This window comes from Bubalus kerabau, chromosome 13 (assembly GCF_029407905.1).
Source record: "Bubalus kerabau isolate K-KA32 ecotype Philippines breed swamp buffalo chromosome 13, PCC_UOA_SB_1v2, whole genome shotgun sequence".
Lineage (NCBI taxonomy): Eukaryota > Metazoa > Chordata > Mammalia > Artiodactyla > Bovidae > Bubalus > Bubalus kerabau.
Window position 1 is genome coordinate 48,622,237 of NC_073636.1, and position 23,106 is coordinate 48,645,342.

At 37.0% G+C, this 23,106-nt stretch overlaps 1 protein-coding gene across 2 annotated transcripts; it reads left to right on the plus strand.

Annotated features, from left to right (window-relative positions):
• Positions 1-174: 174 nt before the first annotated feature.
• Positions 175-22,797, plus strand: CRLS1 (cardiolipin synthase 1). Of its 2 annotated transcripts, none has more exons than XM_055544259.1 (7): positions 175-660; positions 3,242-3,379; positions 7,871-8,000; positions 17,040-17,125; positions 18,113-18,181; positions 19,761-19,852; positions 21,771-22,797. In XM_055544259.1, exons 1-7 carry the CDS (start codon positions 355-357, stop codon positions 21,856-21,858), a joined length of 909 nt encoding a protein of 302 aa, XP_055400234.1. In that variant the 5' UTR covers positions 175-354; the 3' UTR covers positions 21,859-22,797. The 2 variants fall into 2 exon arrangements, with proteins under 2 accessions (XP_055400234.1, XP_055400235.1); XM_055544260.1 differs by lacking the exon at positions 175-660 and adding an exon at positions 672-796.
• Positions 22,798-23,106: the final 309 nt, after the last annotated feature.

Genomic DNA, 23,106 nt, shown 5'->3' on the forward strand with positions numbered 1-23,106 from the left:
GTTTGCGCGCTCTTCCCCTCCCCTCCCCACCGACCCCGAAGCCGGTGGGCGGGCAGATAGCGGCTACACAAAACACCTCCTTTGCAGCCCGCAGGGCCTAACGGCACGCGAGTGCCGCCGCCGCCGGGGGCGCTGGTAAGCCCAGCGGCGACGGTGTCGCAAAAGCGTCGCGAAGGCTTCCGTCCTTGGCGATCTGAGGCCACCTGTATAAGATAGCGTGTTGGGGTTTGAGAACCAGTATGGAGGCCGTCGATCTTCTCCAATATTGCGGGGAGTCGATGAGGAAGCGGTTCGCCAGTGCCCTGGATTGCTGAGCTCTCGCCGACTGCGTCCCCCTCGAGCGCCAGCAGGGTCATGCTGGCTTCGCGGATGGCGCGCGCCTCTTGGGGGGCCCTGCGCGTCGCCGCGTGGGCACCAGGAGCGCGGCCGGGAAAGGGGCGCGCCCGCGGGGCTCTGCTGCCGCCCGCGCCCGGCTGCCTGGGTTTCCTGGCTGAGCGCTGGTGGCTGCGCCCGGCTGCGCTCGGCTTGCGGCTGCCTGGGGCTAGCCCGCGAGCCCACTGCTCGGGCGCGGAGAAGGCAACCCCCGGGCCCGCGACCGGAGAGGACGCTGCTGTTGAGGCCCGACGTGGCCAGTGGGGCCCGACGAGCGCCTCCAACCTGGTACGTACCAAGGAGGAGACGGAGAGGCGACGGCTCCGGCGGGCTCGGTCCCGGACACGAATAACGTGCCCTGGCTGGTCAGGTCCGATGCTTCCATTTCAGAACTTTTAAACCGTTCCCTCAAGAGAAGTTACGGGTAGGTCATTCGGTCGGGACGAATATCAGCGGTACCAGCCTGATCCTCTTTGCGTCTCGGTGGTGAAGTTAGAATCCTCTCCTCCCCCTCTATCCTCACCTGTAGCTGGACGCGCCTCTGGATGTTGCATTGGTAAAAATAGCCTTCACTTATCTTTTTAAAAGCCCATTTTAAATTTTATGAAGCGAATCCCCTATGTTTAAGGCAAGTCTGTGAGCGTCTTCAGAAATATATACAGGCCTTTCTGTTTGCTTGTGCAGGTTTGGTTAACTACCGTTTGACCTTTGGTAACTTTAAACATTGTATAGGATGAAGGGTAACTAATTTAGATCGTAATTAAAAGATCTTTTAACCTCTAATTATAGAAAAAGATTAAGACTTTCTGAGGTAAAGGAGGAAAAGATTTGTTTGCTCACCTGTTGAAATACTGACCAAACAGAAGACATCAGAGCATGAGTGTGGGAGAGCTTTTGATGTCATGTAGCAAGACTCATGCAATTATTACATCTTCAATTGTTATGTCTTCAGTGGGCCCCTGTGCCGCTTTCATCAGTTGTACAGCATGGGTTGGGTTGGCCACATCCTGGCAGGGGTCACAGCTCCATTAATAGCTAAAGCATGTTGGGGTTTGAATGCTGGATGCTTTGAGGTTGCCATATCCTGGCTGAAGTCCTTCCCAGAACGGCAGTAGTTGGTCGAGTATGCCACAGGTTATCTGGTTGGGTAATCTGAGATTAGCTCTCTTAATTTTAGTTTAGAAACGTTCACAAATTTAATAATTAGAAATTAATGAGGTATTTTAACTGAAATATTTTGTGTGGAGCTAAAACGAATCCTTTTCATTGTTCCAGGACCATTCAGTCTGGTTTATTAATTCACCAAATGAAACGATGTGGTTGTTTGCAGCTGTCTTTAGTTTTGCCCCATGGGCATCTCTGTTATGAATTTTGGCCCTCTGTATTCTGACCTTTTGCTTTGTGTTTCCCTTTTCAAAGTCACGAACTGTACCCTCCCCTTCCCTCCTCAGTGAGTTGCTGTTATACTGGATCAGTGTTTGATTTATCTGTACTGCAGATAAATCTGGACTCTGAACACTTGGACCTTTGAACTTGAGTTTGGAATGTTCCAAGAATGAGTCCATTTAATTAATATTGTGGTTTACCTTCAATAAAAGGTCCTCCAGTAGAGGTTTGTAGTGCTGATTGTTTCCCAGAAAATTTGAATTTTTCTGTAGCTTTAGTGACAGTATTCTGCTCCCTGACCCCCCAAACCCCATTATCCTTCCAGGCTGAGGTGAACATTTCTTGCCTGGTTCTGTTTATAAACACAAGCTTAGTATCTTTAGAGAATTGCCTTTTCTTACAGAATGGTTCAAGGTATTTTAAAAGAGGCCTTTAGAAGTGGATGCTGTTACTTTTCTAAAAGATTAAGATTCAGACAAATTGCTTACTGGTTGAGAATGAGGTTAAATAGGGTTATCTTGTGAGGAGATAGTCCCATGAGATAGAACTGGCAGTCTTGACTCAGTGGAGAAACTAACCTTTAGGAAATGACATTTTCTCTGTATTATTTCTGTACCCAGTTTTGTGTCATGTGTCTTAGTTCTTTAAAGTTGAAGTACCCTTTCGTGAAACAGATTTTGTTTTGGCAAGGAAGGAATGTTCTTCAGAGCAGCTGCCATGGTGCCCTTTTGTTGATGCCAACTTCAGACACCTTGCCTCCCAATGAAGTTTCAAGGAATCATAAAGCTCCCATAGGGAAGCTGTGAAAGCCCTCAGCTTCTGGTTGGGGATCTTAACATTGCTGTGGCTATTTTTAACAGATTTCCCAAGGATTTCAGACACTATTCCTTGTTCCATTTTCTTCCAGCAATTCTCCAGTTTAGTGATGACGTTATGGAGTTAGATGTTTTTAACCCTTCTTCATTCGTATCTCCAAACGCTGTGTATGGCATTTAGCATTCTTTTGATGGGTATGTATAGAAGAGTGAGGAGAGGTTATTTGCAATAAATGTTTTTTAGCCAGAATGCCCCTGGTCGATAATTTGGCTTTTTTCTGACACTTTCTAGACTGTTTGTCTCCTTGAAGTATAAGATTTTCCTGAAGTTTCACTTCTAAAAATTTTCTATTTTGTATAAAGGGAAAGTAATTCTTTTTAAAACAATTTTATTGAATATAGTTGATTTGCAATGTTGAAGTTTCATTTTTAAAAGCAGTATGTTTTTAGTGTTGAATTCTAATTGTGAAGTCGTGTATTACAATCCTGACTTATATGATTTTTTATTCCTTCTCTCTAGTAAGAAAATCTATATAGTCAGTACTTTAGTCTGTGTTTGGGTACATGACATACCTATAAGTTGCTGGAGTGTATTTTCCAGTGTATATAGTTATTTAAAGTATGAATTTATAGTATTTAATTTAAATTTTGTTGTCTTTATATTTCAGTATGAAAACCCATGGACAATCCCAAATATGTTGTCAATGACGAGGATTGGCTTGGCCCCAGTTTTGGGCTATTTGATTATTGAAGAAGATTTTAATATTGCATTAGGAGTTTTTGCTTTAGCTGGGCTAACTGACTTGGTAAGTTGTAAAGGCACTCCCCTTGTTCTGCTCCCCTTCTAAATCCCAGTCTCCACTACACTGAAATAATGCAGCTTCAGTTTGCCTTTCCTTGGAAGAAAATCCTCAAAGATGCATTTCACCTAGTACTTTTATAAAGGCTTGTCATTAGCATCTATGTGGGACTCTGTTATTCTTTGTATTATCTAAGGAAGGAAGTAGAGGTTGTAGGGAGGCATTGGAGAACTTCTTCAAGAAAGAAAGAAGCCTTAGAAATTCTCAAAGGGCCAACTACTTGCTTTAGGGATATAAATAAATGAGAGAAGCTGAGACTGTTTTTTTCTGCTTATGTAGTAGAGAGAAGTATCTGATCTGCAACAACAGTTGGTTTTACTGATGGAGAGGGAAGTAGTGGGCCAGCTGTTGTGACTGGGAGCTTGTAGAGGCCAGATCTCTGCTCAGGTTTATGCTGGCAGGAGGCCATAGGCACCCCACAGGTTTGGTCCTTGATTCCTGCTCCATACCCCTCTGACTGTCTTCCAGAAGACCCTGCCCTAGGTGGGCATTAGGCATCCTTCCTTCCTTCCACTCTTCCGGTAGATGGACAGAGGAGAAGAGAATACTTTGACACCACTGTGTCAGCTTAGAGGGAGGGAAAGATTAATTCAGGTTATTTCAAGTTAGAACTTGGAAAATAATTTTAATAACAGAAAGCTGCACTATGTGTTATATATAGGCTTTTGTGAACTGGCCAGTCATTGTCATGTATGATGTTATTTGTATTTATCACCCACCTGTTGCATAAAAAATTGAAATAGCTTATAAAACTACGTGTCCTGCAAAAACAGAATTGAAGGAAGTGGGGAAATGGTAGAGGAAAAATTTTAAATCAGGACAAAAGCATGTAGAAACAGATGTTGTGTATATATATTATATGTTCTTATACAAGGCTGGTCTGAGATCCAAGTAAGCACCCAGACAAGCAATAGTAATTTGGTGCCTCTTTAAACTGATGTATGTTTGAAAAGTTATGCTCAGTATTTAGTGAGAATAAAGAGAAACTTATTTTCTGTTAATGCAGTTTGTATAACATCTTCCTTTGTAACATCAGCTATTCCCTTTGAGATTCATAGAAACAAAATTCCACCTGTTGAGCAGTATGGAATTAGCTGAAGGTTTTGCAGGATAAACAAAGGAGGGTGTTTGCATTGTTATATGACATTTCCAAATGTGCATCAAATACAGTCTCTCAAAGTGGCTACCTCCTCTCCTTTTCCAGAATTTAGCTCCTGTTTGTCACAATTTCTCCCCATTCACACAACCTCTTGGTTTGTCCCTACTTCTGAAGTGTCAAGGCCTCTACTTATTAAAATGGTCTCCAGGTCTGTCAAAGACCATTATACTGACAATGGATTTTTTATTTATTTATTTATTTTGTAATAGACAAGATCTTTTTCGGTTCCTGAATTTGCTTTTTTTTTTTTTTTTTGGTTTGTACATTTTCTTTAGTTGCCACATGAGATTGAAATGTTCATTAAGTGGAAGAGGCCTCATTTACATTTTTCTAAATATAGAAGACAATGTGTGTGGAAATCTAAGTTAACTGGCATGGTTTTACACTTATACTCCATGGAGGTTTTGATGCCTCTAGAATGGCCACTGGGCAGATGGTTAGACTCATGGAGGGTTTAAGCAGGGGAATGACAAAGCCTGATTTCTGTTATGTATGGGAAGGGAATTATAGGAATGCAAGAGTAGAAACAGAGAAGCTGGTTAGAGGGCATACAATAATCTAGGGTAGTGGGTTGAGAGTATGTTTTGAAGATAGAATTGATAGGTTAATGGATTGGATATGTGGGATGAAAGAAAGGAATTAAATATGAGTGCTAAGCAGTTACTTTTTTCTTTTCAACAAGCAGATGCATGAAGGTTTACATTTTCTATGATGGTTAACATTCAGAGTAGGACAGAGTTTGTGGGAAAAGAGTTGTTACGCCTGTTCAGGTGGAGGTAACAATTGGGTATTTGAATACAATAGTTTGAAGTTGGAGGAAGTCATGGTTAGAGACAGATTTAAGAGTTATTATGTAGATGGTCAAGTCTGGATAAAATCATCTAAGCTGTGGTAAAAGAAGAGAATGGGTCAGAGAAAAGAGCAGTATGTGGAGAAATGGAGAAGGAGCTGGTAAAGGACACTGAAAAGGAAAAACTGGTTAGAAAGGAAGAAAATCGAGCGGTAAGTTGTCCTGGATATTAAGAAGGTGCTTCAGTTGTGTTGAGGATAGGTTGGTGACCTTTATGAGTACCATCTCTAGAGGATGGGGCAGTCAGAGTGAGTTGGTTAGCATATGTGAGGTAGTGATGGCAATAGATGTCACTTTGAGGAAGTTTTGCTTCACAGGGGAATAAAGTCAAGGAAGGGTAGTTTATAAAGAAATATAAACTGGGGAAATTTTTGTTGTTAATTAACTAATTAATTAAATGACTGAGTAGGAAGAGAGAGATTGATGATGCTTGGGAGGTGGGGGAAACTCACAGAAGGTAAGAGGACCTGGGGTCAGGGATCAGGATAATAGAGATAAATGTGCCTGGATAGTGGTGGATGGTGGATTCAGAGGTGGGAATGTGAGGGAGTGCTGGCAATCTGCTTTTACTTTTCAAGGAAATATGGACATGATCATGAGCTAGAGAGAGGCTTTGGGAGGGACAGAATCAGTTTGTGGCAAGAGCAGGCTGAAAAGAGAAGGTAAACATAGTAAGGAGGTGTAGGTTTACCAGGCAGTATTGAGTGCCCACACAAGATTTGTGGTCATGTAAAAGTGAGACTAATCAGCTCATTTAGGTGTTTTTCAGTGTTCAGCTGTTTGGGTGTCGGCTTAGAGTACATGATAGATGTATTTAAGTAGTATTGAGAGAGAGTGGAATAGGGAGTTATAGAGATTTACAAAGAAAAAGTGGTGTTGATGACCTTGGAATCCAGTGTGGGTAGACGAGCAATGAGAGTGAGAAGATGACAGTGAAAAAATGGGAGATGGAGATCAGAAACTGAACTGGCACCTGAATCTGCCGAGGCCCTAACCCCCAGGTCTAGGCACTTTCTGTTCGTGTTACAGTTGAGGTAGTAATAGTGTTAGTGTTAGTGTTTTTAGTTGAGGTAGTAATAGCTGATAACTGATGTTTCTGAGGATTTACTGAGTGCTGAGTGCTAAACAGATTTTAATCATGTTATGTACTGAAACAACCTACCCTTTGAAGTAGGTAGCATTCTCTCTCTCTTACAGGAAGTAAGGAAAGGAAATGGAAGGCCTAAGCCTCAGTTTTGGCTTAGGCCAAATGTTGTGGCCAGAGTTACAGTTAAGTGAGCAGGAGAGCGAGTACTTGAACCACCACTTACATTCTGCTGTGAAGACTAAGTTCGTAACCATTATCCTGTATGACAGCTGTCTCTAAGTTATTGGAATACTTGAGATATGGAGGACTTATCCTTTAAAATGTACCATGTTAAATTGTGTCTAAAGTAATTTGATCTTTTTCCTTGGAAATAGGACTAGAAAATTCAAACATTTGTTGAAGCTTGAAGTTAAATAAAATGAATAAAAGCCAGGTAGGGACTTGGAAAATCAGAAAATATCTACGTTGTTTAATGAAAATAGGCAGTACTTGATTTCAGTCAATTTTCTTCCCATTCCTCAAGTGAGCTTGGAGATGTGGATTTTTTTGAGGTAAGACTTTGAATATTTAAATATTGGCAACTAATTTATACTTTGAAAACCTCTGGGCAGTTCAAACAAAACCAGCCTGCAAGCCCCTTGGCTCCCAGGAAACCAAGTATGACCTCTGCTGTAAAATATAATTTGTTTCCAAGAGTAGTGAAAATCAAATTTTAAGTAGGCCAAATGCAAAGGATTGACTATTTTATTCAGGTACAAGTCATGCAAATCTAGTCAGCCATGGAATTAACAGCGGCACTAGACAAAAAATATTGATGATAACAGTTAAAATAAAAATAATAACAGCTAAAACTTAGAGAATTGGATACTGTTATAAAAAGGTAGATAGGAATGGGAGTTAGGAAATCTTGCCGTTAAAGAATAGCCCTTGCAAGTAAAAGCAGCTATTTGGGGTGTAGTGAAATAAATGGCTGAGGATTTGAGAGTAGGGGGTGCTGAGTCTGTGCTCTGTCTGTCATGCTTTCTTTGAGTTTTATTGGGGTTCTTTACATCTTTAAATTTGTGTCTGGGTTCATCCCTCAGAGGGGCATTGTGGAAACATTGAGAAATAGCTGAAGGCCTTGAAAAAGAAAAGTACTGTAGGAAAGTAAAATTATTTTCTGACCAATTGATAATTTAAAAGTTAAATGTATACCAGTAAAACAGGAGGTTTGGGAGTAAGAAACAGAAGAGGTTTTATCTACATTTTATGAAAGTATAGTTATTCTGGTACCTTTTTAATCTTCAAGATATCTACTCTGTACCCATTATGACATTTATTAAAAAAAACTTCTATTTTCAGTTGGATGGATTTATTGCTCGAAACTGGGCCAGTCAGAAATCAGCTTTGGGAAGTGCTCTTGATCCACTTGCTGATAAAATACTTATCAGTATCTTATATATTAGCTTGACCTATGCAGATCTTATTCCAGGTAAGAGCGCCGTTGTGTGTGCTTTTAAATAGTACAGGGAAGGGTGACATTAGTCAGCTTAGGATTTCTCTTGATTGAGAGACAAATAATTTTTGTTCCAAAAATATGTTTTTCAACTTTAAAGTGTTCCCCTAACTTTATTTTTTTGTTTCCCTAATTTTAAACTATTAAACTGTTTTTCTTGCCAAGCTGTTTGTTTTACTTTCAAATTTATAACTTTATATATACTAGTAGAATCTGTTTTCTTAATAAAATTGTTTAAAATTAAAATTGAACACATATTTCACAGTGCTAATTTACATTATCCTAGAATCTTTTGAAACTATTATATTTTCTTAGTGCGTAGCTTTTTAAAAGCAGTTTAAAGTTTTCCTGAGTCATCTTATTTACTAAATACAGTTTAATAAATAAGAGCTCTGAAGGCCTAGAGATGTCTATAAAATTTCACTTTGTTATTATTATTACTTAGACACTATTATGCAATTTCAATTATCATGTAGTTTGTACACTGAATACTGTTTGTAACAAAAGTTTATGATCTTTTGTATTTTGTACTGTTTTTTGGGTTGTTCATTTTCTACTTCAGCTGTGTTTCTCAGTTTTTATCCTTTGGTGCAGATTAAACTGTTTATTTCTGAGTTAGAAATAGGATTGAAAACAAAGAAACTGCCACTGGCTCCTTCAGTACCATGCTGTTACTGACATTTGATAGGAAGAAGTGTAGTGGTGTTTCAGTCTAGCACATTCTTTTCAATCTAGAGATTCTTTTTCTCCTCTATCTTTAGGCTTTTAAATCTGCATAACCAAATTTAAAAATGAATTAAACTACTGTTTGTGTGCTTCTTTGAAAGTCATGATTATGGTGTGTATATGGTTGGGGGCATTGAACGGGCAGGAGTATGCTATATGTAATATAGATAATTTGTAGGGGAAAAGATCCTAAGGAGCATTCTGTTAACATTCATAATTAAGATTATTGTGTTGTGTGTGTATTTTCATGCTTCCCTTGAAGCTTTTTCAGAGTTACTTTGTATTTTGTTGTATTGTTTTACATAGAGGTTAGCCAGGTATTTTCCTGTTGAACATAGAGATTGTTTCTAGGTTTTGGCATTATGGATAATGTTGATATAACTGGTGTAGGTTGCTTTTCAAGCCTTCATTATCACTCATTATCATTCTGGGCACTTCCATTTTCTGTCTTCTATGTTGGGTCTGTTTTTCCCATGGCTTCCATGTGGAATGTAATCGCCAGTTGTTTCCTGTGCTCGGATGCAGCATGGCAGCAAGTTTTTAGACATGTACAGTGTCTGTATTCTAAGATGTCTAAAATGTCTTTATTCTACCCTCCATACTTGATTGAGATTCAAAAGGAGCATAATTTTCAGTTGCAGATTGTTTTCACTCAGAATTTTGAAGACCTTGTTCTATAGGTTTCCAGATTCCATCTTGCTGTTGAGAAGTCTCATGCCATTCTGATGATGCCTTTTCCTTTATATGTGATTATGTTTTGTATTAGAAAGCTTTTAAGATTTTTTTTAAAAACATTGTTTTTAGTTGTTGATTTAAAAAAATTCTCTCTCTTAGAGATTAATTTTCTAACTGCTTCTTTGGACACTCAATTATCCATCCCAGCACTTTTTATTAAAAAACCATGTGTATATATACATGAGTCCATTTCTGGGTTGTCTAGTTTATTCCCCATTGATTTGTCTATCTTTGTATCAGGACTGTCCCTAATTACTACTACTTTGCTAAAAGTCTTGATATACAATAGAACAAGTTCTTCTATCTTGAAATTCTTACCTCTTGGCATTTGTATGTGGATTTAGAATCAACTTTCAGGTTTCCCAGAAAAACTTGTTGGGATTTTATTGGGATACATTGAATTTACAGATTTATTTGGGAGAATTGACATTTTTATAATATCGTCTTCCAGTCCACAAACCTGTTGTATATACTCTATTTAGGTTTGTTAAAATGTCAAAATGTTAATTATTTCTAGAGAGGTAATAAATAATTATTAGATTTATTCCTAGGTAACAGATAATTCTTGATTCTTTTGTAAATGTAGCTCTGTTAATATTTCATTTTGTCATAGCTGCTTATTATTTATAAGATCCATTTCTAATACTAATTTTTGTGTCTAGCAAAACTTGCTGAACTCTTATTCTAATAATATAAATGTATATTCTCTTGGAGTTTCTGCATCCTCAATTATGTATTGTCTATAATTGATGCAGTGTGTTTCTTCATCAGTACTTTTACCTTTTTAAAATTTTGCCTCACTATAGTACACAGTGCAGTGTTGATTAAGAGTGGTGTCTGTGTCTTATTTTCAGTTTCAGAAGGAAAGATTTCAATATTTAAGTATTAAATATGACATTTCCTGTCGAGTTTTGTACAACCCCTTTGTAAGGATAAAGTTCACTTCTACAGGGAGTTTGCTCAGAAGTTTTTTTATGTTGGATATTGAATTTTATGAAATTTCTTTTTCTTCATGTATTATGGTAGTTATATTTTTTCCATTTAAGCTTAATGTATGGTGAATTACATTATTGATTTTCTAAATTAAACCTGATGACATTCCTGTTATAAATCCAACTTGATCATGATATATTTTGAAGATATTGCTGTATTTGGTTTAGTACTAATATTTTGTCAGTTCACATCTAGCTTCACAAAATTGGCTTAAAATTCTTTTCTAAAAATGCCCTTGTTAGGTTTTAATATCAAGTTTTATACTAATCTCATAAAATGAATTTTAGGGAGTGTACTTCCTCCCCGACCCCCCATTCTTGGGAGATGTTTTGTGTGAGATTTCAATTATTCCTTTGAATGTTGGTAGAACTTGTTAAAGCCATTGATTCCTAGAGTTTTCTTTGGGAAAACATTTTAAAATAATTCACTTTTAAATATATATGTTCAGTTTTTTCTGGTTCATCTTTTGTCTGCTTTGTGAGTTATGATGTTTTTCTAGGAACTTGATTCATTTCAGCAACATTAAAAAAAATTACCATAAGCTATTTGTAAGTTAAAGTTACCCACATTAACTTTTTGATGTCTGTAGGGTCTGTAGTATCCCCCCTTTCATCCTAATTATTAGTTATTTGTCCTTTTTTTCTTTGACTTGTCTTGCCAGAGGTTTGTCAGTTTTGTGACTCTTTACAAAGAACCAACTTGAGCTTTGTCAAACTTCTCTGATATGTTTACTATTTCATTAAATCTGTTCTTTTATTTCTGTGTCATCCTTTGGCTTTTCTCCGATGTTCTTTTCTAAATCCTTTAGATCAGTCCTGTCTTGTAGAGATATAATGGGAACCATAGATTTAATTTAAATTTTTTTAGTAGTTATATTCATAGTGAAGGGAAACAGGTGAAATGTGTGTGTGTGAGATTGTTCTCCTGCTACAGTGGAGACAGCATGTTCTGAGCATGCATTGCTGCCTGTGCTATCCCCTCCCCTTAATAACATTTTATTCAATCCACTAGATCAAAAATAGTCATTTCTTTGTATAATCAATAAAAATCATTAATGAGATTTTTGTTTTTTTGATACTCTGTCTTCAAAAGCCAGTGTGCAGTTTGCACTTAGAGCATCTCAGTTCAGACTAGCCACATTTCAAGTGCTTTATATATGTAGCTGGTGGCTATTGTATTGAACAGTGCAGCTGTAGACGAATGTTTAACTCATTCCTTTTTTTGTGGCTGGTGGGATCTTTGGTCTCTGATTAGGGATCGAACCTGTGCCCCCTAAGTGGAAGCGTGGAGTGCTAACCACTGGACTACCAGGGAATTCTCTCAGCTTTACTTTTTTAATGTTTGCATTTAAGGTATTTTGCATTTTCCTTTTCACTGTTTCTCATATGTTGGTATTTGTGTTCTTATCATTATCTGAATTCAGAGTAATCTATTTCTATTATGATTTTTCTTTGGCCTGTGGAGTTAATAAAAATTTATTTCTCAATTTGTGGGATTTTCTAACAATTTTTTTTTGTTACTAATTTTGGGCATAATTACCTGTATTCAAAGAACGTGCTCTGTGATTTTCAGCCCTTCAGTCCAGTATACAGTCAAATTTTATAAACAAACTTTTTAGGCATTTTTCAAGTGAATTTGTATTCTGTGATCATTGGGTGTGATGGTCTATGTGTGTCCATTTTGTCAAATTTTTAGTCCTAATAAATTACTTTTATTTCATTTTTTTTTAACTTTTATTTCTTTACTGACATTTTTTACATTTAGTCTGCTTTTCTGTCAACTACTGAGAGTGAAGTTTCCTGCTGTGTCTAGTTTTCCATTACTTTTTCTTTTTAGCTCTGATTTTTGCTTTGTGTCTCTTGAAGTTATGCTGTTAAGTACATATAAAGTAAAATTGTTGTCTTCTTGGTGAATTGAATATTTTATTTTGAAGTGACCTTCTGTATCTTTAGAAATGATTCTTGCTTTTGTCTGTTTTTTTTGAATATTACTTTAGCTACAGTAGCTTACCTCTGGCCAGTGTTTGCATGATAAATAAATCTTTCACTTTCAACTTGTCTACATCTATTTTAGGTATTGCTTGTAAATAACATATAATAGGTTTTTAATATAGCCAGTCTAAAAATATTTTCTCTCTCAACTGGAACATTTAATCCATTTACTATGATTACTGCTATTTGTGTAGCAGTCTTCCATTTTACTTTGTGTTTTATTTGAGCCGCATGTTCTGTTCTACTTTTGTCTATGTAAAGTGTGAATATTTATTTATTTGGCTGTGTCACGTTAGTTGCGTCATGTGGGATCTTATGTTGCAGCACATGGACTCTTTAGTTCTGGCGTATGGGCTCAGTAGTTGTGGCATGTGGGCTTAGCTGCTCCATGGCATGTGGGATCTTACTTTCCCCACAAGAGTACCATGCAATTGTCTACTCATTTCTATTGTTGGTAATAAGAAATCAACTGTTAACTCATTTCATTTTCCAAGGTATTTTTTTTTACTCTGGCTGTTTTTAAGATTTCTTCTTTCTCTTTGGTTTTTCACAGTATTTGGTGTGATTTTTCTTTTTTATTTATCCTGCTTGTGATTTGTTGGGCTTTTTAATATATAGATTGATATCTTTAATCAGTTATAAAAAATTCTGAGCCACAATCTTCAGGTATTGCCTGTTTTTCTCCTTTTGGGACTGCAATATATCTGTGTTAGATCTCACTGTATCCTTTGTGTCTTGGCCTCTTTTCTGCATGTTACCTACTCATTTTATCTTTCTGAACTCCATTCTAGGTGATTACTAATGAAGCTGAAGCACACTCTCTCATTTCACTGCTTCTCTCGTCAGCTGAGCCAAATTCATTTAAATCTTCTATTGTGTTTTTTTGTTATAGAATTTCTATTTTATTCTTCTTCAAACTTAGCAAATCATCTTTTATAGTTTTCAGTTTCCTGCTGAAATTTTCATGTATATCCCTTTAATTTTTATATATAGCCCTCTGAACATAGTAAGCTTTAGTTTTATATCTTTTGAGGATCTCTTTCATGTGTCTGTTTCTGTTGATTTTTACTCATGGTATCTTATGTCTTTGGTATTTTTAAACTGTTAGACACTGTATTAATATTTTATAATAATTTGGAGAAATATTTTGATGTATAGGATGATGGCATCACTCTCTGGAAGAGATTTTTTGTTCAGTTCTGCCAGCTGTCTAGGAATGCTGATAGTCTGGGACTACCTAGACGGCCAGATAAAACATTCTTTTAAGGTTTAGCTTACTTAGGGCCAACTCCTGTCTCAACCCTATGGGAATATTTGTTCAGATCCTAGCTTAAAGCTAGGAAGTGGTTTGTCACTGCCCAACCTGAGGACTCTGGGCTTTGACTACGGTTCCACCATCACATAAGGCTGCCAAAACCCCTTTGTTTTATTCGGCTTTGTTGCTTACTTCTCTAGGGTCACGGACAGTGGCTCTGAGTGCCTAGGCTTATTTTCCCAAGTTCTCATTGTGATACTTTCTTAGCATCTTATAAGCTTTTCACTTTCAAGTTTTTTTTTAAATGGTCTTTAATTGTGTTAGCAGGAGAATTATTACCTACTCAGATATTAACGGAAGCTGAACCTGAGGATCTTTTTTTTAACCTTGTTGGCCTGAGAGTTTACAATAGTTTATGTTCTAGTTTGTCTTCCATTGTGCTGGGTAATGAGAAGGCCCCTTCAGTCTGAAAGCTTATCCTTAAGTTCTAAACATTTCTCTCCAGATTCTCTTATTGGAAACTCTCTTTTATTCTCTTTCTGGGAGATTTCCTCAACTTTGTCATTTATCCTTTTATTGACTTTTTTATTGCTGTTGTTTTTAATTTCCAAGAGCTCTTGTTCTATGTGTTCTTTTTTTTTAAGTCTTTTTCTTACATCATAGGTGCATATCATCATTTCAGGATGTCTTCTGTTTGTGTGTGTGTGTGTATGTGTGTACACTCTTTCTTTTTTCCTGTTTGTTTTGGTCTCTCTTTTATGACAGAGACTGTTAAAATGCCTAGTGAGCCTTGGCTACTCACTTCGTAAAATGTTAACCGGGTGCCCTCTGAGCGTTGGTGGAATTCACGGAGTGGTATCATTCCCTCTGGGGTAAACAGACAGAGAGGGACCAGACATGGCCCTGAGTTTTCAGTACTTGTAAGTCTGTTCTATAGACAGGAGCTCTCTGTCTGCTCCTTAGAGGTTGTGGAGGTCCTGATTTAGAGGTTAGCATGTAGAACAAATGTTGGCAGACTTTTTCAGTCAAGGCCAGATAGTAAATAAACACTTCCAATTTTGTGGGTCATGTGGTCTTTGTTGCAGCTACTCAAGTCTGCTATTGTAGTGTGAAAACAGCCATAGAAAATACATAAACAAATGAGTGTGGCTGTGTGTTAAATTTTCAGTGCAACAGTGTATGCTATTGATAGTGATCACTTTATGTGTAAAAGTGACTTGATTTTATTTCCCCTTTAACACTAATAAAATTTGCCCATGATGTACTTCCTTGTTGCAGAAACTATATTTCAGACAGAATTAGCAAATAGAGAAGAAAACCTTGGAGCATTCCCTGACACATTTTACACCTCCACCAACACACTGTTGTACTCTAATAGACAAAAGGAAAGCTGCTTTAGCCTTGGAAGAAAAGGCAAGGGAAGACTGAGAGAGAAGGCAGGAACAGTTAGGAGATTCAAAAACCAGGGAACTGGACAAAGTTGCCCCTCGAATGCAAGTTAAGAGCCTGTATGTACAGTATACAGGCTGTCAGTTGGCAGAGGCCTTGCAGCCCTGGTCCCAGTCTGGCTGCACTGTGAACCCCCACGGAGCTTTCATCTATGCTTTTACAAAACTTTTATGAGGTGAGTCTGTGATGAGTAGTTAGTTTGGGGAACACTTGATTTTTTAAACAGTCCTTTCCTCTATCAAACAGATTGACAGATGGTGAACTGAGTCCAGAGATGCATTTTGCAGTACCACTGACTAACTGGTGACCTTGGCCAGGATATATAATCTGCCTGAGGCTTGTTTTCCTATTGGTAAAATGGGGATAATGATGGTTCACATTTCATGGAGATGATATGTAAATTAAATGACATAATATGTATATAATGCTTAAATTGTGCCAGATGCTCAATAAATGGTAATTTTGGTAGTTAAGAGAACCAGAACCCACTGCTTTGCAGTATATTCAATCACCTCATCTGTTCTTCTGTAGAAACCTCTTATTTATATTCTTTTCCACCTGTGATGATGAACTGCAATAACATGTTTATTTTCCTCTAATGTTGTATTTACTATATATAATTTGCATGAGTTTGCTGCATTTTAAACTCTGATTGTTGTTTGATTTTGCAGCTGATTATTGCTATATAGAAAAATTGGGTTTACAGGCACAAAAATCCTGCTAAAAATCATGACTGGATTGTTTTGTTATTTGGCTCATACAGTGGAGTCTTTTTTATGCTCTGAATGCCGTGATTTGAGTGGATAAGCATTTCTCTTTGGAATCATCTTGTCATGAAGTACTACACCATAGATCAACACTTATATGTATATAACAGCCACAACCAGCAGAGATTTAAGTTTTAAATCTGTAACTAATTAGTGAGATTGTTCTTAAGTTGCTGAACCAATAGAATGTCAAAATTGGAGCAGACCATAAGGATAGCCTTAAAAGTAATTCAAGAAGAGCTGTTTGAAGGTATTATGGAAGGGCTATGCATGATCCTTTTATTTTAGTAACTGAAACAATTTGAACTGAGTGTTAGCCTCAAGATTTTTTCCTTTAAAAAGTATTTCTTTCTAATGTGATTTATAGTCATGGTTAAAACTTCCTTCGATGTGGGAGGATATTAAGTGAAACAAGATCTCTGCCCTCCCATTCTCACTGAACAAGGGAGCAGGAGTTCCTTGGGTGTCCATTTAAAATGTCCTTCTTCTGGCTCTGGGGCCATCTTGTAGGATCTTAGGAATAATGAGAAAACTATCAACAAGTTGGGTTCATGTTTAGTTAGAATTCATTGACTGAATAAGCAGAAAGAAAAATGGAAGTTGCTTGGATAGGAACTGGCCGGGCAAAATTGAAGATATTGTTTCCCCACAAGTGGTACATATAGCAAAATTTGCTGTTCATAAAATAATCTAGACTACAGAAGCAAGCAGTCAGTTCTTGAAAGTCAGAATGGCTTGAGTCCTGACATCTTTTCCAACCTCTTTACAATCTCATTCCATGTAATTATAGTGAGGTTATCTTTTCCCCAAACTTATAAAGTGGAGAAGTAACAAGGAAATAGTGGTGCCTGAGTAGAGCTGACACTGATAACTACAACTGAAAAACATAGTCTGTCTGTCGCCTTGTTTTGAAGGCAGGTAAAAGAAGAATATAAAAATTACTGGTTCATGGTAAGGATCCTAGACAGGCATCAATAAATGTTTATTATAAAATTTTTACTTAGGTGAAACACCAATTTATGGTAAGGCTTTATGTTATGTGTAATGTCTAAATAATTTTCAGAATTCCAATCAAAATTATCTTACATTTGATTTTCAGTTCCACTTACTTATATGATAATTTCAAGAGATGTAATGTTGATTGCTGCTGTTTTTTATGTCAGATATCGAACTCTTCCAACACCGGTGAGTTTGTTTCCAAAAAAATGTTTTTTAGTAGTGTTTGTAACTTAAGGCAAAAGGAAAAAAACACTATTGTGTACTGATTTTCATGGGAGTTTTATGGGATTTTATGGGAATAATTTATGACAATTATGTGTTTAATCCATTTACTAGGAATTTAAAAAAAACAGACTATCATCTTGCTTTTGAATCACCATTATAGTAACTGTTCAGTGAACATGTGAATAATCCATTTTTTAAAAGCATGTTTTTATTTTAAGTTAAAATTGTTTTGATAGCCCATAAAACTCAGGCCAACTAGCCCTGTCCCTAGAAGGGCTAGTTGCAGAAGACTCTGTTAGGAATGCTTTTTGTTTTTTAATATTTATTTGGTTGTGCTGCCTCTTAGTGTGGTATGCAGGATCTTCAATCTTCATTGCAGCTTGTGGGCTCTGTTAATTGTGGCATGTGGGATCTAGTTCCCTGACCAGGGATTGAATCCCAACCCCTTGCATTGGGAACTCAGAGTCTCAGCCACTGGACCACCAGGGAAGTCCCTTCTTAAGAGTGTTTTATGACTAAGCACCCTTTCCTGTGTAAATTAGCTTCTACTATGGATTCTCTAGAACTGGTTTTTAAAAATTATAGTTTTATGAGCATAGGATAATTTGTTTGCACTTTTGTTCATTGGTTCTACAAATATTTGAGCAGATAAGTTATACTTAGCTAATAATCACTACATGAGCATAACAGTCTCATCTTTTGATTCCCAGTCCAGTGAAAATGTCAACATTTTATTCATTTTGATTTTTAGCCTATAAGGGAAAAATAATGATGAGGGAAATTTGTTTAGTAAAAAGATGTCATCAGCCAGACTTTGTGGTAGATCTAGCATATAGCCAGGCATGTGGTATACACTCAGTAACTGTTACATATATTAATAATAGCAAAATATTTATTTTAAACTTAATAAATTGAATAAAGTTTATCCTTTTTTTTGTCCTCTGCCAGCGAACACTTTCTAAGTATTTCAATCCTTGTTATGCCACTGCTAGGTTAAAACCAACCTTCATCAGTAAGGTAAGAGACACACAACATCCTTTTAAGTTATTATTCCCTTGTGGATTGTTATAATGATTATAAACCTCAGTCTGGAGCAGCTGAAAATAAGATAGATTTTAATGCGTTGACCATAGTGGATAGAATGGAGTCACCAACCCAGTTCTTTTGTCCTCCAGGCTCTCTGGAGCTCTAGTATACATGTGTGTTTTGTGTTAGTGGTCTGGTGGTCTAAGAATTTAAGTCTCTGAATGAAGTATTAGGGCCATCACTTAGGGGAGGTGGAGAAAGTAGAAGCATAATTGCATATTGATTGAGACACAAAGAGAGTATGAAGATTTCTTTCTGCTTTCATTACCCACCCCTCCCTGTAGTGGAAACACCATATAATAAGGTCTCTTTCAGGTGCAATATCCATGCAATTACATGGAAAAAGATAGGAGAAAGTTTTATTCACTAATAAACAACTCCTGCTCTTAGTTATCCATCTGTTGTCCTGAGCCCTTTTCAGGACAATAATTGCATGCTAGTCATTGCACACAGAGAGGACACTGTTAATGCCTGTTGAGGCACATAAGTTTGCTCTAATTATTTTGCTCCATCCCTTGTGACAGAGGTTTAACAGGTTAAGAATGCCAATCATCTTTGGGACAAAAGGATGATTACTCTTAAACCAGAGACTCCCTGGAGTTAATTTTTACCTACAAGTATGGATTGGTTGGTTGATTATTTGTTTATTTACCTATTTACTTATTTCTGTGACTTTTATATGTATCAAGTACAGTAATTGGAGTATAGCACCATATGGAAAGTGGCTTAAAGAGGTGCTAGGAACAAATGCCTCAACTCCTTGGTCTTGCAATAAGTTCTTCAGACAATTTTTATTACTTCTTTTTAAAAATGGAGTGGAATCCTTGTAATCTAGCTGCAGAATGGATAAGATAACACTGGTGCTTTCTTCAACATATCACCTACTTTGCCAGAATGCTTATCTATATGAGTAGAGAAAATCTCCAGTGGTTTTGTCGTCTTCCTTTTCTCCACCATACTGTCTTTTAGGGTAGGGAAACCTACTCATTTCCTCCTGAGAGCCTCTCATGGAGATGAATGCATTTCAACTTTCTAACTTGCATAACTAACCCAATGCTAGTGAGAGGAGCATTAAATGAAGTGCCAGGAAATCTGGGTTCTCAGTTTCAATCTGTAACCTGCTAGACTGTAGGCAAGTCACTTAACTCATTACTTTTTCACCTGTGAAGAGTAGCCTCATTATTTCCATATTCTCAGGTCTGTTTTAATGGGTAACTGAGAAAAAGGCAAAGAACTTTACAATATTACTGAATTACTACGAAAATTCAAGATAATGGTGTTTTCTGATAGTTGCCCTTCCCCACCTTTTGCAAAGGGTAGCTGTGCAGACAGATGAGCCAGTTAGTGAAGTTCAGCCATTTGTGTGAATGCCAGCTTTTTTGGCAGAGATGTTACAATATCAGGCATGCTGAGAGTCTGTTGTGTTATACTGTGATGGGTTATGCCTTTCTCTTGTAAGCTTGAAACATGACTGGGTTGGCACTGTTTTTTGTGACTTCTTTTCTTAAAGGTGAACACAGCAGTCCAGTTAATCTTGGTGGCAGCTTCTTTGGCAGCTCCAGTTTTCAATTATGCTGACAGCATTTACCTTCAGATCCTATGGTAAGCTTAATTTAGAAGTACTCTCTGAGGACGTCAACTAAATGGCTTATTGTGACAATCCTAGAATTACTTTGTCTTTAACCATGTTTATTAAACACTGGGTAAAGCTGTAGGGGCTATATTTTTTGATTGATACCATTTTTAAGAAGCTTACTATCAATTATAGGATGTAGAAGTTATAGGGGCTTTGATGCAAGTTATAAGGGATGAGAGATTTATGTTGAGGTTTTGGAGGAGAAAAATATATTCCAAATAGGAAGAAGAGGAAAAGCTTCAGGGAGGAGTGGCATTTGAGCCATGAAGTCTAGATGAAAAGAGACTGAGGGGAAGCCTTTCTGGTGAAGGACAGACCCTGAGCAAACTCAGATGTATTTTACCCACTCAGGAGAGTGGGTAAAAGGAAGTGCACCCAGCCTAATGAATGGGGCAGAGTGGGGAAGAAACTTGGAGAAAGGAGTTTGAATTTTATTTTGTTAAGATTGTGTGTAGCCTTGAAAATGTGTCAGATTCATACTTTGAGTCCACGTACATCACACCGATACTAAAGCTCTATATTTTACTATATTTTTAACTTGATAATTAAAGCATTGCTTGATGCAGTCTGAGCCAGAAAATGGTTAACTAAAGTCAGCTAAGCTAAGAAGCTTTAAAAATAATACACATGCTGAACATTTTATTTGCTAAAATATAAATTGTACACTCATTCGTCCTATATCTTCTGGTATAAGCCCAACTCATTTTCTTTGATTATAGGCTCATCAGTAGGATATTTTTCCTTTGTTGCAAAAAACTCTGATTTTCATTTTCTTTTCTTTTAAAATGATATAAGAATGTAAGGCATTTATGAAGCAGAGTATAGAAACTTTGTAGATTTTTATTATTTTCTCCAGTGTTTTAGCAATTATATTGTCTACTTGTCGTTCAGTCACTAAGTTGCATTGAACTCCTTTGCCACCCCATGGACTGTAGTAGTCTGCTAGGTTCCTTCTGTCCATGGGATTTCCCAGGCAAGAGTACTAGAGTGGGTTGCCATTTCCTTTGCCAGGGGATCTTCGCGACCCAGGGATCAAACCTGCGTCTCCTGCATTGGTAGGCAGATTCTTTACACTGAGCCACCAGGGAAGCCCGTATTGTCTACTTACTTCAGCAGTAGTGTTTAGCACATTGCCTTGCCTTTCCAAGGCTTCTAGCTTAATTCCCAGAAATAGCAACTTGTCCTACATGTATATTTCATTAAATTTATGTGTGAATTTAGGATATTAAACTGGCATAAACAGGTTTGGGGTCAAACAAAAATGGTCTTGATGAGCCTGCACCTCACCTGGCAGAAGCAGAAGCTCATGTGTGCATAAAGCTGCATACAGTCAGCGAGCCATGAGCGTCATACGTGTCATTTCAAAGAGAATCTGATTAATTTCTATTAATTTTAAGTAAAGAAAGCAGAATTGTATTTAAAATGACTCAGATTATTAGAATTCCCCAAATATGCAAGAAATAGTTTCTAATACTAATACTCTAAGCAGCATGGAACAGTGGGAGGAGCACAAGGGCTCTAGAGTTGGAACCAGGCCAGACTCATAGTTCTGTGGCCCTGAGCAAGCTCTCGGGGCCAGTGTTTCCTCTGTAAGGTGAGGCTGTGAAAATAAAACTACCTATCATACAAAAATGTCTGGGTAAAAATGACAATTGCTATTATTATTTTTTCAGATTCATTAACTAGATTGTTTGACATTATTGATTCAAATGAAGTCTTAAGGAAAAGCAATATATTTAGATTCTCATTAAAAACAATTATACTAACAGCCTTTTTTACTTTTAAACAACTCTTTTAAATGTATTCTTTAGTATATATTATGTATATTCTTTATGTATATTTATAGTTACCATTTAAACTAAATTTTCTTTTCTTCCATAAAAGGTGTTTTACAGCTTTTACCACAGCTGCATCAGCTTACAGTTATTATCATTATGGCCGGAAAACTGTCCAGGTGATAAAAGGCAGATGAAAAGTCATCATTATCGTTAACAAGGAAGCAGTACACATCAACAGTGGCAGGGCCAGTGGAAGTCTACAGGAGTTCCTTTATTTTGGCGTTCAGCTTGAAGGAGGACTTGTCAGAACAAACCATGTCATCAAAATTTTAAGTAATGTGCATTGACAATAAGCTTGATCATGGGCATATGCAGAATTTCCAACATATTTTTAAATAAAAATAAAACTATAATTTAGGATTTTTTATCTTAGGTTTCTTGATTAATTTATAAGTAGCAATTATTCTAATTATTCTTTTTTTTTAAGCCATTTTAAAAAATACATTCAAAAAGCCAGTTGAGAGCATGGAAACTGAAGAGTTGGCACTTTAATAAATTTGGATTGCTCACAAAGCACTAGGGAGTGTCCTGGGGTTAAATATATAATCATGTATAACTTAGCTGCACAGTTGTATGTTTGACTTAGATCTGTGTATGTATTAACAGTACATGTGATTAATATTTGATTATTTAGGATAATGACTATAAAGATAGCTTAGTTTTGGATAAAGTAAACTTGTAAAGAGATTTAAAATGTAGTCAGTTTTGAAATCAATAAGATCAAAATAGAAGCTATTGAAGTTCACATTCAGAAGTCTTCCAACCTCTCAGGTGCCTTGCATCAGGATAATAAGCAACAAAGGTAGTTGGAAAATGCAAATGTGTCTGTTACCCTAGCCATTCAGGAAGCAGTGAGTTATATCGTACCTTCTCACTATATTTCTAACATATGTTTGTATGATACTGGGACCTGTACTTGTATGTTATGTAAATAATATGAAACTGTATATTTTTCAAAGTTGTTTTTTTTTTTAAACTTGAGGAATGTTCTTTTGTTAAGATGTTAAAGGAATAAAAGAGCTGGGAAAAAAATGACCCTCCATTTGGGTTGTTTGTATAGCATTCTATGGTCATCTGTTGTGGAAGTTTAATGATTCATAAAGTCCATTTAGCTGTGTCACTTGCACTTACGTTGTAAAAATAATTGATTTAGGATCATCTGACTTCAAAGTCCTTTTCTTACTACACTGTTATGTTTAAGAGAATGGAAGGTACAAGGAGAGGAAGACATGTGGCTAGTGCTGGCTGCTTCCTCTTCAGAGTGGAGGCCTGTTGTTGCTCATTGTCCCAGGTTCTAACCCAAGTGTAATACAGCCTCCTACCGTGAGGTTATCTAAATGTAGCCTGTTAAGCTGTGTTAAAAATTATAAGGAGTTATAAGC